Source organism: Nelumbo lutea, chromosome 1, assembly GCF_056320005.1.
Source record: "Nelumbo lutea isolate HS-2025 chromosome 1, American lotus-T2T, whole genome shotgun sequence".
NCBI classification, from domain to species: Eukaryota; Viridiplantae; Streptophyta; class Magnoliopsida; order Proteales; family Nelumbonaceae; genus Nelumbo; species Nelumbo lutea.
Window position 1 is genome coordinate 153100366 of NC_142684.1, and position 15042 is coordinate 153115407.

Here is a 15042-nt window from a genome sequence, read left to right on the forward strand (position 1 = left end):
GCTCTATTACCTTTTACCCCTCTTCTTGTGTCTTTCAGGATCTCAAGACGGAGAAGAAGATTGGTGGAGGGCATGAAGCTGGTGGACTGTATTATCTTGATGGTGGTGGTGGTTTGACAACAACCCTTCAAACATCCCTTTTTCCTCTTTAGTGGCACTGCGAACTTGGTCATCCATCACTTAAAGCACTAAAGTCACTTGTTCCATCATTGAGTCATCCTTCTGTTATGGATTGTGAGTCATGTAAGTTGGGGAAACATCATCATGTTCCCTTTAGTCCTAGGGTTGATAATCATATGTCAAACCCTTTTTCTTTAGTGCATTCAGATATTTGGGTTCCAAATAGAATAGTGTCGTACAATGGCTACAAATACTTTGTTATTTTTGTTGATAATTATTCAAGGATGCCATGGCTATACCTAATGAAAGAAAGGAGTGAATTGTTTTCCATCTTCCAAAAATTTTATGTTGTTATTTGCAACCAATTTGGTGTACACATTAAGATCCTTCATTCTGATAATGGTCGAGAGTACTTTTACACACCATTTCAGGAGTATCTGGAACAACATGGCATTATCTATCAGACTTTATGTACCTACACCCCACAACAGAATGGGGTAGCTGAGAGAGAACTATCATCTTTTGGAAATTGCCCGGTCCCTTATGCACCATATGAATGTACCCAAAAATTTTTGGAGTGATGTTGTGCCTACATCTTGCTTCCTAATTAATCGGATGCCCACGCCCATCCTTGAAGGTCATTCTCCTTTCACCACCTTGTCTTCGTTTTCTTTTACTCCTAGGATTTTCGGGTGTGTATGTTTTGTTCATAATCTTGGACCTGGAATGGACAAATTAGATGCACGATCCACTAAGTGTATCTTCCTTGGCTATTCTCGGACCCAAAAAGGGTATAAGTGTCATAACCTTAGTTCTCAACATTCCTTTGTGTGTCTTGATATTACTTTCTTTGAGTCTACTCCGTTTTTCTCTAGGTCAAGTGATGTCTCTTCTTCTTCTTAACACTCCCCCTTTAGCTCATAAACATACATGGGATCTCACCACGTTTCCTCCTGGTAAGCATGTTATAGGTTGTAAGTGGGTATACACTATTAAGTACTTACTTGATGGTAGTGTTAAGCGGTTGAAAGCTAAACCGATTGCCAAAGGATACTCTCAAACATATGGTATTAACTATACAGAGACCTTTTCTCCTGTTGCTAAAATTGGTTCAGTATTCAGCCATGATTCACACCTTGAGAAGATCTTACTGGTGGTATATGTAGATGATATTGTCATTACCGGCAGTGATAGATTAGGGATTGATAGGTTGAAGACCTTTCTGCAGGAGTACTTTCAAACAAAAAACCTTGGTAAGTTAAAATACTTCTTGGGGATAGAAGTAGCAAGGTCTAAGCATGGTATTAACTTGTGTTAGAGAAAGTATGCTCTTGATTTGTTGGATGAAATAGGATTATTAGGAGCCAAACCAGATAAAACACCTATGGAACCAAATACCAAGTTGAACAGTGATATGGGTGAGGAGTTTGAAGATCCTAAAAGGTACAAGCAGTTGGGAGCTCCTGGTTGTGGCTTAATATACAAGAGTGGAGGAAATCTTGAAATAGAGGGATACACCGGTGCTGATTGGGCTGGTTTTGTATTTGACAAAAGGTCTACTATAGGTTATTGTACTTTCCTTGGGTTAATTTGGTGACATGGAAAAGTAAGAAACAGACAGTTGTGGCAAGAAGCAGTGCAGAAGTTGAATATAGAGCCATGGCACATACCACTTGTGAACTAGTGTGGTTGAATAATCTTCTACAAGAGATGGGATATTCCATTGACACTCCAATGAAGCTTTATTGTGACAACTAAGCTACAGTCCACATCTCTTCTAATCCAATGTTTCAAGAGAGAACAAAGCATATAGAAGTTGGCTGTCACTTTGTGAGAGAGAAGGTGCTTGGTGGAGTGATAGATGCTGCATATGTTAACACAGGACGTCAATGGGCAGACTTATTCACCAAAGGGTTAAGTCGGGGACTATATGATATATACTAACTAGCTTGAGGGGGAGTGATAGTGTTGACTGTATAGGGGTAGTTTAGTGATGTGTCCCATACTTAAGTAGGGACATAATGGTCTTGTTGTTTTATTCTAATAGAAACATATAAATATAACCTAGTCGACTAGATAGAGTGATTTTTCTCTCTTGTTCGAACCAGTTTTCTTCTTCAACTTTCTTCTCTTCTCTTCTTCTCTTCTTCTCTTCTCTAATCTTCCTCTATTTTTAACAGAATTCTAGTGCAGGTCTGAACTTTATCACTTTCAATCCCTTTGAAATGTTAAAATTCTTTTCTAACTCAAAGACCGCATTCTTCTCAAAGAATCTATCTGCCTCCTCCAATCTTTTTTGAAGGTTGTCCCTTACTAGTTCCTCAGAAATCAAATTTTCATTAATACCCACATTGTTTGCCTTGGCACTTGACTAACCAAGAAACAGATCATTCTTCTCTTTGTTCTTCCGCTGCAAATTAAACTTCTCCTCCACCTCCTTAAAGGCTTCCCTTGCAAAATCCTCCCCTACAAGGAACAACCAACCCAAAATTTTACTCACCTCAACCGCTTTATTTACTGCCGTGTCCAAGTCAATTGAACTTCCTACTTGATGAGTCTCATCAATGAGAACTTCATCCTCCTCTGGGTCCACACCCTCAAAAAATTTACCTTCTCCTTCCTTTTCTTCTTGAAGCGGTTTCTTTCTGTACCTCCTTTCCTTCTATAAACCTTTGACTGATCTGGTTTGCTCCCATCTTTTACTTCCCTCTCCTTTATCTTCTATACCTCAATCTCCGAATCCCCAACAACCTCCCCAAACTTCTCTCCCCCCCCCCCAACTTAAGGAATTTTCTGTTTTTCTACCCCATCCTCCAACTGCCACCCCTCTTCAAACTCTTCAAAGTCCTTTCCCAGGCCCTCCCTAACAGTAACCCCCCCCTCTCCCCCTTCTTTGTCAACCTCCCTACCCATAGCATCTTCACATAACCCAGAAGATCCAGCCTTTTCATCACCTAAATTTGACGAAACCCTCCCATCATCCATTTCCCTTCTTCCAATGGCACAACACTAATTTTCTCCTACTGTACAAGCATCTGGGTTCTCCTCTTCTACCTGTTGATCCACACCTTCAGTCTTCTTAGAACCAACATTTTCTGTAGACTGGACAGTTCTCCCAACACTGTTATCCTTCAGTGCTTTTTTTCTTTTTGATAAGAGTCATACTCCAATAATTTAAAGATCGGTTACATCAGAATCCCCTTAGGTGCGAGGTGCTGCCTCTCCATACAGAAAACACAAAAACTACATCAAAAAATGCATGACTGTTACAAAAGACACAAATTACAGTTGCACCCAAAACAATGTTTCCCTGTTTGTCCCTTGTTTTGCTAAGACATCAGCAAAAGCATTAGCTGATCTCCCAACCCATTGTACTGTTACAGACATATTCCTTGTCAGCCAATTGAAATTCTTTATCTCATTCTTGTAGTACCACGTGACATTCTCCGGATTATTTAACCAGTTTACCACTGTCTTAGAGTCCCCTTCAACCAAAAGCTGCACCACACCCATTTCTTTTGCAAGAATTATTCCTTGTATTGCAGGTAACAGCTCTGCCCTAATAGAGTTACCAACATCTAAAGGGCCAGAGTATAGTAAGACAGTCTCTCCAGCCTCATTCCTTAGTAAACCTCCCAAACCAGAGGGACCCGGGTTGCCCTGGCTACTTCCATCAAAATTCAACTTCAAAGAATCGTGAGGAGGGGGGACCCAGCTTGTCATTACCTTTATCTTTGAGGAGGAACAACTTGCTACTGATAACCAATCCCTCCAACAGTCAGTAGAGGAGAAATGATCAAACAAATCCAGAGTTTTTAACCAATGTATTGCCCTATACAAAATGCAGTCCTTCAAGGCCTGACTGCTTCTCCCCTTTTCCTGGAAGATCCCGGCATTCCCTTCTTCCCAAACTGTCCATAACAAGGCTGCTCGTGCACACCTCCACATTTTCCTTCCTCTTTTTTGGGGCCAATAGAACATAGAAGGGTTAAAGATTGTACTTACTTCTATTGGCATATCCTATCCACACCCAAACAAAGATAGAAACCAAACCTAGAGCTCTGTAGTGACACTACAAGATAAAAATAAGTGATAACAGTCCTCACCATGAGATCTGCAAAGAGTGCACCAGTTTGGAGAAATACATAGGAAGGGTCTTCTCTTTTGTAGGTTGTCCGTCGTGCTTACTTTACCATGCCACACTTCCCAACACAAAGCCATAACCTTGGGGGGAACCAGTCTACACCAGACTTCTTTGGAAGGAAAACTTTGTTGAGAGGAGGCTTGGTACAGGAAATTAAAAAAGGAACCACAAGAAAAAGGCCCATTAGGGTGAATGGCCCAAATCCTCTTATCATGCTTCAAAGAATCCAACCAAACCTTATTGAGGAGACCAAGAAGAGCAAACAAACAACCAATTTCATCCTCCCTTAACCCTCTATGGAAACAAAAGTCCCAAGACAAAGACGATAAATTTAAAACTAAAGAAAGGAATTTTGAAATCACCTCTTTTTTATACAAAGAAATAGAATACAAGGATGGAAAAAGGTCTTTTAGGGGAAGATCTCCCGCCCAAATGTCCTCCCAAAACCGAATAGAGCTACTAGAACAAGCATCATACCTTATACAACTTAGGAACTGCAGAAGAATTTTGTGAATTGCTTTCCAAGGTGTTGCTAGGTTAGCCCTCCTTGAAGCACCAATATCCCATCCACTCTCTGAGCATCCATGAATACTCTTCACCACTTCATGCCACAACCAATCTCGCTCCATAGGCCACCTCCACAACCACTTCCCTAACAAGGCTGAATTCTTCTTAAGCACATTCCCAATCCCTAATCCTCCTTCCTCTTTGCTTCTACCCACAACCTCCCAACTGATTAAGTGGTATTTTTTTACCTTCTCCCAGTTCCCAAAGAAAATCTCTCATTAATTTTTCCAGTTTCTTCACTTCCCTAGATGGTATCCTAAAGACAGAGAGGTAGTAAATAGGTAGGTTCACAAGGGTAGCCCTTATCAAGGTGATCCTCCCGCCCAAAGAGATGTAATTTTTCTTCCACACGGCTAATCTCTTTTCAAACTTCTCTATAACTAGGGTCCAGAACCTACTCTCCCAAGGGTTTGCCCCTAACGGCAGCCCTAAATAGGACAAAGGCCAAATAGAAATGGAGCACTGAAGACAATTTGCAATAGCCTCAGGCCCTCAACCTCCTCAAAGTCCAGATTGACTCCAGCAATGCAGCTCTTTTCTAAATTGATTTTCAAATTGGACATTCCTTCAAAGGCTTTAATCAATTTTTTCAAGTTTCCCACCTTCTCACTAAAACCACCACCACAGAAGATCATCAAGTCATCCGCAAACCGCAAATGAGTTACTAGAATTTGGTTTGTGACTATTCTCCATCCCTTTATCACGTCTTCCCTATCAGCCCTCGTGAAAATTTGACTGAACACATCAGCTACCAAGGTAAAGAGAAATGGTGAAAGTGGATCCCCTTGTCTAATGCCCCTATTAGCTGGAAAAAAAATCCTTTACCACCCTATTTACTAAGATGGAGTAGTGACAAGAGCTGACACAACCAAACATCCAACCACACCATCTTTCCCTGAACCCACACTTCCTCAAAACCTCTACTAGGAACTGCCTATCCACCAAGTCATAGGCTTTCTCAAGATCAAGCTTACATACAAAGCCTCTTTGTTTAGACCTCTTCATCTCCTCCACACATTCGTTGGCAACTAGGATCTGATCAATTATTTGTCGTCCTTGGATGAATGCCCCTTGGACCTGGCTAATAATGGAGGGAAGGATTTCTTTAATCCTCAAAGACAGCACCTTTGCCAAGATTTTATAGATACTAGTCACCAAACTAATTGGCCTGAAGTCTTTAGGATGGATGGCATCTGATTTCTTTGGAATTAGAGACAAGAAAGTAGCATTAATGCCTCGGCTGACTATATGCTTATCTGCAAACTCATTAAAAACCTCACAAAGATCATTTTTTATCACATCCCAACAAGCTTTGGATCTATTCATTAAGAATACCGTCTTCCTAATCTCTTCTGCTATCCTTCAGTCCTTCACAAAGATGTCTCCTGAATTCGAATTTTGTTTCCTGTAGTCATATTGTGTGATGAACCAAAGATAATCACCCTTACCTTTCACCTCTACACTCTAACCTGTGGGAACCCTTGGACCCTCCGTCCCCCTTTCTGCTCTCCTATCAGCCCCATGGTTGTAAGTCCCGAACAAGAAAGACGAAGATGGAACAAAAAGACTGTTGCCAAAGCCCACCTTCCTTCCTAACATGTCTAGTTCAAGTCACATGCGAACTGTGGTTATTAGGCCTGTCAACAAAAAGCAGCCCACTACCATGGTTCCTCCCTCCAAACGCTAACTGTAAAGAACAAGGCCCAATTCCCTTTACAACCCTCTCATTCGATGTGAGAACTCACAAATCCCACGAGGAGGCCTAGGTCCCCCAAACTAACCCAGTTCAACTCCTCAAACTAGATCAACAAAACCCCAACCTCTTGACTCTTCAGCTTCCCAGTCAACAAAAGGGCACCATGCGCATGCAAGGCTCATTAAAAGCCTTTGTCAGAGCCTGGGATTAAGACTTAACAGGTGTCGCCCCCACAGTAGCCAATGTCCTAACCAAAGCCCCTCGAGAAACATCCAATGGCTGAGAAGAGCTTCCTTCTTTGGGCAACTATTTCTTGCCTTCTTGCAACTTTCATCACATGCCAACAACTTTCACAGAATGTGAACCTTGCTGCTATTTATCTCAGTTCGGACTGCAGATCATGAAGACAACCTAAGCATGGAGGACTTTTAATTCCAAACTAGGGGTAATCATGGACCAGGCCAGATTTTGATACGGGTGTAAGGGCCATAGGGCAAGCACCGGCTCAGCCTAGGCCCTCAATCTAAACATATAGGCACAACCCTAGGCCTCCAGACCTGATAAATTCACCATATTTTTCTTACATTCAAAGTTTCCCATTAACAAGGTTCCATACTGAGCCTTGCTGTGCCTATGTCTTTAGATCCAGGGCCTAGGCTGAGCCTGTGCTGGTCCTATGGTCCTTATGCCCCTTTGGTCTCCACTAGATAGTGGGTTCATCAAACTTAACTTTAATGGAAGTAGTGCGGGAAACCCAGGTCCCTCAGGCATTGGAGGTGTTTTCTGAAATGAGGAGGGCAAAATAATTGCATTTTTTCAGGCCCAATTGGTGTAGGAGACTCTATAAGGGTTGAGATTATGGCTGTAATGGAAGGTGTGCAAAGGGTTAGGGAAATGAACATTAGAAGGTTGATTATTGAAGGAGATTCCAAGCTGGTGGTGGGTTGGCTGCAAAAGGAGGAGGTTGGATTTTGGAATTATAACAATGAAAGAAAGATATTCAAATGGTTAACACAAGATATGAAAGTAAGCTAGCAATGGGTCAAAAGAAGTGTGAACTCTTTTTCTGATGTATTAGCAAAAAAAGGGGCAGATAGAGATCAACTTTTTGGGGCTCAATTGTAATTTTGAGGAGTTTAGGGGAGAGTTAAGAGGGATTATCTCTCTTCATTGTATGCTTAAGCGTAGCCTGTTTTAATATTCAATAAAATTTTACAGTTATTGATAAAAAAAAAAGGTTCCGTAACTTAGTGATAGATCATTCAACTGCAATTCAATAGTTAGCCAGTTCAAACCTGGTCCATCTGTCAAAGAAAAATATTTTTAACAGTTTAATTGTAAAAAAGGTCACCATTTATCACAAGTGGGCCAGGCCTCCCTATCTGAGAAAGAAATTATCACTCCCATTCTGCAGTACAGTACCCCCCCCCCTTTTCCCAGAGAGAGAGAGAGAGCACCCCATTCTGAAATAAACTCCCACCTGGCTTGAAACCAAATTATGGCCAAATTATAGGTGAAACTGTGATAAGCCAAAGAAAAGAGAGAAAGTGCAGAAGTAACAAAAAAAAATATTTAAATAGGTTTTTTCATCCTTCTTTGCACCTCTATCTATTGATCCATTTTCTTTCCAATCTATTATTCTTCTTCCATATTTGTTTCTACTTTCCGGGTCTCCTATTTCAACTCAATATGGGACTAAAGTGTCTTTTATGCTTTGTACATCTCATATTGGTTATGCTGAAAACAGGAATGAAGCACTGAAATTTTGCAACATCCGTTGAAGCTCATATCCATTTGCCTTTCTGGCACACAGAATTTAAAGTGCTACCCAAGGAGAGAGACACCTTTAATTCCAAGCTGAGAGTGAGAAAGCAAGAACTAAAACAAGAGCAAACTAAAGTGGCATCTAGATAGCCAAACCATTCCAAAAATAGAACCATTGTTTAACAGCTCTCACATAAAACAATGGGTAGAAAGAGTAAAAGTAACATGATAAAAGGATAAGGAAAATAGGAAATATAAGGAATAATAGGTAGAAACTTTGTTCTTCATCAAAATTGAAACAGCATACCTCTGGCATTTTGACACTTAGGTCTTCTGAAAGGTGATCAATAGAAGTATTTGCATCCACGTCATATATTCCCTCTGCTCGCATTACAATATATCCTGTTTTTTTCTGAATCTCCTCCTGTTATATAGAAAAAGTAAATACAAACGATTAAATATAAGGTGTACAGTCAATAATCAAGATTAATACCATGAAAGAAGATAACCCTTACAATATATCAAGGAGAGTTCTAGAAAGCACAAATTATGCAATGCAACACCATTACATTATCAAGGTCTTAGTGTCAGAACTATTGGAACAAAAACCACAATATCAAAGTCAAATGAGCTTTACCTTTGAATCATTCTCATCAAAAATTTCGCCAACAATTTCTTCAACAACATCTTCCAGAGTCACTAGCTGTGTCATCCATAACAAAGAAAACATCTAAGGTTTGAGCAAAATACATGAGCTTTCCTTGCATAAGAGTCATGGCAGAATTCACATTAATAAACAGCAGTGAAAAATCCACAAAATTTGAGAATTCACCAAGATGGTAGATCCACAACTTAAGCAAAGTTTTCACTTGATGATTTTTCAGGTTCCATTTATTTGAGCAAGTGGGCCTATAAAATTAAATCATTGTGGATTTTAGTCCATAATCTGGCCAGCAAGGATGAACTTGAGGGCTGTTTTACAGGTCAGAAAGGGCCACCTCTCCTTCCTTAGGCCCACAACCGATTGCATCAATCAAATGGCTGAGTAAGGATATTGAGGTGAAATACAGCTGGGTGAAGAGAATTGCTAACACATTTGCCGATGGGTTAGCCAAGCAAGGGGTGAATAGGGAATCTTTGTTTTGGGCTAATTTTTTATTTTCTTCCCTTTATTCTGTTGGTGGGGAGTTAAGACATTTTACCTTCCCCTATCGTAATTAAAGTTTCACACAGCTTCACATCATTAAAAAAGTTTATTGTTATTGATAAAAAAAAAAAAAACTATTGCATCAATAAATCTGATTCTTTAGTCTCTGTTGGATCTAGTAGTTTAGCACCTTAGCTTATATATTTCTTCGATTGCATTTTGTTACTTTTCAAAACTTTAAAATTGCTAACTGCTAAGATTTTAAGTTATAAAAATTTACTTAAGATGCTCAATTCTTAGTCTCAAAAAAGATAACTATTTTCTTTTCTGGATTCTATTTAAGAGAGAATTTTTGGCACAATAATATAAACATTTATAGCAAATAAATTTATGTGAGCAATATAATTGCAAATCCACCCAACTATTTCAGCTAGATACAGTATATTGGTCCAGACCAAAAGCTTACAATCACTGGCAAGGATAGACCAAATTAAGGGTTTTCTAGCAATAACTATATTATGTTTCAAGTTTCAACAGTACCCAATTGGGCAAATCATCAACATGCCCATCAAGAAGATGTTCATGACCATAATAAATATAGAGTGGCAACCCAAGATATCAAGAAAAGATTAGCTGAATGCAATAGCTGTTCAGTGGGCTGTGGAACCAATGATAAAACTCCACATCAGTAATAAAATATAAGGGACCACAATCATTTAACTTTTCAGTGTGGGCCCCATGTATTTATCAATGGCGTGGGGGCATATCATTGGTTCCAGAGCCCGCTGAATAGCCATGGTGCTCAGCTAATCCAAATTCCAAGATAACAGTTGCCATCTCTCACCATACGAGAAGCCAAGCATCAGGTGGATCCAAGTGAACAATTACTAGAAACACATTGGTCACACATGAAGTGGGCAACCACCAGTGGCATATCTAAATTGATATTGTTCAGGATAAATCCCAGTGGGGAACGCAGATTGTATATCTAGTTTTTTAAATTTTGAGCACTATTCAAAATTCAGACAAAAAAATTGATAGAAATTAAGAGAAACATCAACAAGATGAACTTACTCCTACAGTTCCACCATATTCATTAAGAACAACAGCCATGTGGACCTTTCTGATGCGAAACTCTCTAAGTAGATTCCAGACAGACATAGAATCTGACATTATTGAAACAAAGTAGGTTTAAACAACAATTTTCTAATAATATTCACGTTAATTTTTCACATTAAACTTCAGTTAATATGATAAGCTTCCAATGATAAGAACAGAATATTCAGGTATGAAGGAAAAGCCAAGGGGGCAGAGTGGGTCCATCCCCCTCTCTTAACACAGACATGGACAAGAAAAAAGAGATATGGAAAGATTAAAAGGTATGCCACCCAAAAATATGGATATATTTGAAAGGTTTTCTTTGTCACCCTCATTTTTTATCTGTAAACAGAACTTATAAAAAGAATGGTAGCATGATGTAAAAGTATATAGCTTTAACATGATGCACAGAAAAACAAAAGGCAATGATGTATGGAGGAATATGAAGATGCCTTAAAATGTGTAATTGGTAATATGCAACTTAGACAGACTCAAAGCATTGCATAATTGCCAAACTACATGCAGCTTGGTCCACTAAGCTTAATGAAGATGAAAAACAGTTGTGTTTTTCTGGACCCTTTAAGATCTGATGTGAGACTTTGGTCCCCTAATCCAAAAGGTTACTTCACATGTGCCTCCTTTAAGTCCCTTTGCTCTCCCTCAGGACAAGTTGGTTTCCCAACTAAGGAGATTTGGTCTAAACCTGTACCTCCTAAAATTATTATTTTCTGCTGGGAGGTGTTCTATAGGAAAATCAACATTGCAGAAGAGAAGGCCTTCTATGTGTCTGTCTCCTAATTGGTGTGTACTTTGCAGGGCTAATGGTGAGGATTGCTCTCACTTACTTTTAACCTGTTCTTTTTCTGATGCTATTTGGGGTTGGATCTTTGCTTTGTTTGGTTGCAGATGGAATTTGACCACAGTCGTAGATCAAATCTTTGACCCTTCCTTCTTTGTGTGGCCCACAAAAATTGGTAAAACAATGTGGAGGTGCATTAGAGCTGCTGCTTTGTGGACAATTTGGAAAGAAAGAAATGCAAGGATTTTCCAAGAGAATGAGAGAAATATACAGAACGTAAAGGATTGCATTTTGACCAGGGCAATCCATTGGCAGAGATCTTTGGATTCCTTTAAAATATATTCCCTTGATGACATTTGGAGGAACTGGATTGCTGTGGGTAATAGCAGTAACAAGAAGAACAAGGTACCAGCTGTGTGGGTGCCTCCTCCAAAAGGCTGGACAAAGCTGAATTTTGATGATAGCAGCCAAGGAAATCCAGGTCCATCAGGGATAGGTGGAATGCTGAGAGATAAAGATAGTAATATATTAGCTTTATTCTTAGGCTCTGTGAGTATAGAAGACTCTATTAGAGCTGAGCTTCTAGCGGCAGTACAAGGTATTCAGATTGCAAACCAGTTAGGAGTTCAGAATTTGCTTATTGAAGGAGACTCCAAAGTTGTTGTGGGTTGGTTAAAAAATCCAGCTTCAGTTATTTGGTGCTACAGGGATATTATGAGGAAAGCTAATTGGTTTTCAAGGAACATGACTGCTAATTATCAGTGGGTGGGTAGAACAGCTAATACCATAGCGGATGGATTAGCTAAGCAAGGGGTATCAAGGGAACATTTATTCTGGGCAGCTCTGTAAACTTTCATTTCCTAGTCTGATGTAGTACTTTGTTGTTGTTGCAGAGAGGTACCAGCTCGTGCCTCTCCTTTGGGCAGGCTGTATTGTATTTTCATTCTGATTATCATGAATAAATTATCAATCATTTATCAAAAAAAAAGATGAAAAACAATTCATCCTTCTTTGAAGCCCTTAATTAAACTCAACTCCTCACCCTTCATTATAGTAGAAAAGTATAGAATATCTGTTTTGATATAAAACCTATGTAAGAAAAAGGAAAAGAAAGAGAAGAAAAGAGGAGAGAAATTGGAGAGAATGGGAGAAGCCAAAGTTGGAAATGGATGTCACACATTCCCAAGTTGCGTAGATCATGCTCCAACTTGTTTCTTGCAATACCTTTTGTAAGAACATCAGCAAACTGCAAGTTAAATGCAACATATGGTAAGCACACTACTATGGATGTTACCCTTTCCCTTATAAAGTGTCTATCCACTTCTATATGCTCCATCCTGTCATGCTGAGCTGGGTTGTGGGCAATGTTAATTGCTGCTTGATTGTCACAGTATAGCATCATAGGTTCTTCAGCCTCAACTCTAATTTCCCTTAACAAGGAATGGACCCAAAACAGCTCCGAAACACCATGTGCCATGGCTTTATATTCAGATTCTGCACTTGACCTTGTCACAATTATTTGTTTCTTACTCTTCCATGAGTATGTTGCTAGTGATAAAAGAATTCGGGCTGAGCTCATCTTTGCCACTGGTTCAAAAGTCTCCAAGTAATCTATGCCATAGGTCTGAGTGTACCCTTTTGCAACCAGCCAAGAGTATTGTATCGAAATTTTGATCCTTGATTGAACCCTCAAAATTTTCAAAACCTGAACCAATAAGCAAGGGAAGAACTTAAAATTTTGTCTAATCAACACATTTTCTTCTTCCACATCTTCTTCTTCTCTTCCACCTTTTCTTTTCTTCTTTCCTATAACAAAAGTAGGGGTTCAGCCCCTATATTTTTTGAATTTTCTTTCCTTTGTTCTTTTTCTTCTCATAAAATGTTGATTTTCTAGACTTAAACATTAAATCTATACTTCTCTTATGAAAATTATGAATAATTATTAAGGAAAGATGGTTATGGAACCTAGAGAACTATCCTAGAATATATGGTTTTACTTGAAAAAAAATCCATCGCCTAAGTGACTAGGCGACAAGGTGCCCCCCTATCGTCTAGCCTCGCCTTGGCACCCCCCTATCGCCTAGCCTCACCTTGGTGCCTTAAAACTATGCCTTGTAGTTGGTCTAGGGTTTTTACCAAAATCAAGAAAAACTAGAGAAAGGGGAGAAAGTCTTGTTTTGGAAGGACTCTTCATTTTTTACCTAGGAAGTGGTGCCCTATTTTTCTAGGGTTTCTTGAAGTTTTCTGAAGGGGCAGTTCAAGTCCCATCTTGTTTGGGGGCCTTTGGAGGGAGCAGCAACCTCTTCTCTCTCTTCTCCCGCTCCCACGAAAAAAGGAATCTTTGGAGGGAGGAGCTTCTAGGGTACCAGAAGGATGTTTGAGGTGTCTGAAGGAGATAAATACCTATTTTTTCATCTCAGAGTGATTTCCTAATCTTTTTTTGAGAATTATGGAGGGCAATGGAGTTGAAAACAAAACTGGAGGTGAGATGGGACAAGGGGGAGGAGGTGTTGGAGTCTTTTTTAGGGTCGGGACCATCACTACAGTTAATGGTACAAACTACTTAAAGTGGTCACAATCTGCAAAGATGACCATTGGTGCCCGTGGGAAATTGGGGTATGTCACAAGTGAGAAAGAGAAACCCGAAACTAATTGCTCCCGATGGGTACAAGAGAACTATATGGTAAGGACTTGGCTATGCATCCATGTTGCCCCATATAAGTAAAAACTTTTTATGGGCTAATACAGCTAAGGAAATTTGGGATGGAGTTGCAGAAACCTATTCACAAAATGAGAATGCTGCTAAAGCCTACCAGTTGAGGAACCATGTAATTGCTACCAGACAATGGAGATAAGTTTGTTGCTATTTATTTTTCAGCCCTCAAAACCTTATGGCAGGAGATATACCATTTGGAGACTATGGTTTGGGAAAGTAGCAAGGATGCAACAACTTACCAAAAACTATTAAAGAATAAGGTTTTTGAATTTCTAGATAGACTTAACCCCGCGTATGACATTGCACGGCAGCATATTTTTTCTAGAGACAATGTAACTCTCTCTCAGGCATATGCTTTTGTATCAAGAGAGGAGACTAGGAGGAATGTGATGATGAGGAGCCCAGGCCTTGAGCAGTCTGCTATGGTTAGCACAGTGAAACCGAAGCAGAGTGGAGACAGGGGTGGAAATGAACTCAGGAAATAAGATAAGAAGGATATGATCTGTGACTACTATAAGAAGCCTAAATATACCAAAGATACATGTTGGAAGCTTCACCCTCACCTTGTGCCGAGCCGACTTAGAAACAAGAAGAGAAATGTGAATATGGTTGTAACTAGTGACTTATCAGGACCACCTACTACAGATTCCCTGGAGTCTGTTGCAGCAACTGCAATGAGGGGCAAACTGGAGAGATATGGGCAGTTACTAAACCAAAGAGATACAGTCAGTTGTAACCCATTATCGGGTGGACAGCAAGGTACTGGTGGATCAAGAGGTGGCCATTCTACTTCTTTTGCACATACAGGTAGTTTACATGCCACTGCAAACTATGTTTCCACAACAGGTAAGGAGGGACCCCCTTGGATTACAGATTCAGAAGCCTCAAAGCATATGACCAACATTTCCACCAATTTCCCCTCATACCACCTCTACTCTGGCAGAGATAAAGTTTCCACAACTGATGGATCACATGTTCCCATTATTGGGAA

General features: G+C 39.8%; 1 protein-coding gene across 3 annotated transcripts in view; it reads right to left on the bottom strand.

Moving 5' to 3' along the window:
• The window catches only part of LOC148878465 (putative DUF21 domain-containing protein At3g13070, chloroplastic), a 74138-nt gene that overhangs the window by 4964 nt on the left and 54132 nt on the right, over window positions 1–15042 (bottom strand). For all 3 annotated transcript variants that reach the window (XM_088955088.1, XM_088955079.1, XM_088955095.1), the window contains exons 10-12: window positions 10513–10604; window positions 8929–8994; window positions 8599–8715 (exon numbers count right to left, since the gene is read on the bottom strand). In XM_088955088.1, the coding sequence (XP_088811214.1) occupies window positions 8599–8715; window positions 8929–8994; window positions 10513–10604 (275 nt within the window). The remainder of the gene's footprint in view (window positions 1–8598; window positions 8716–8928; window positions 8995–10512; window positions 10605–15042) is intronic.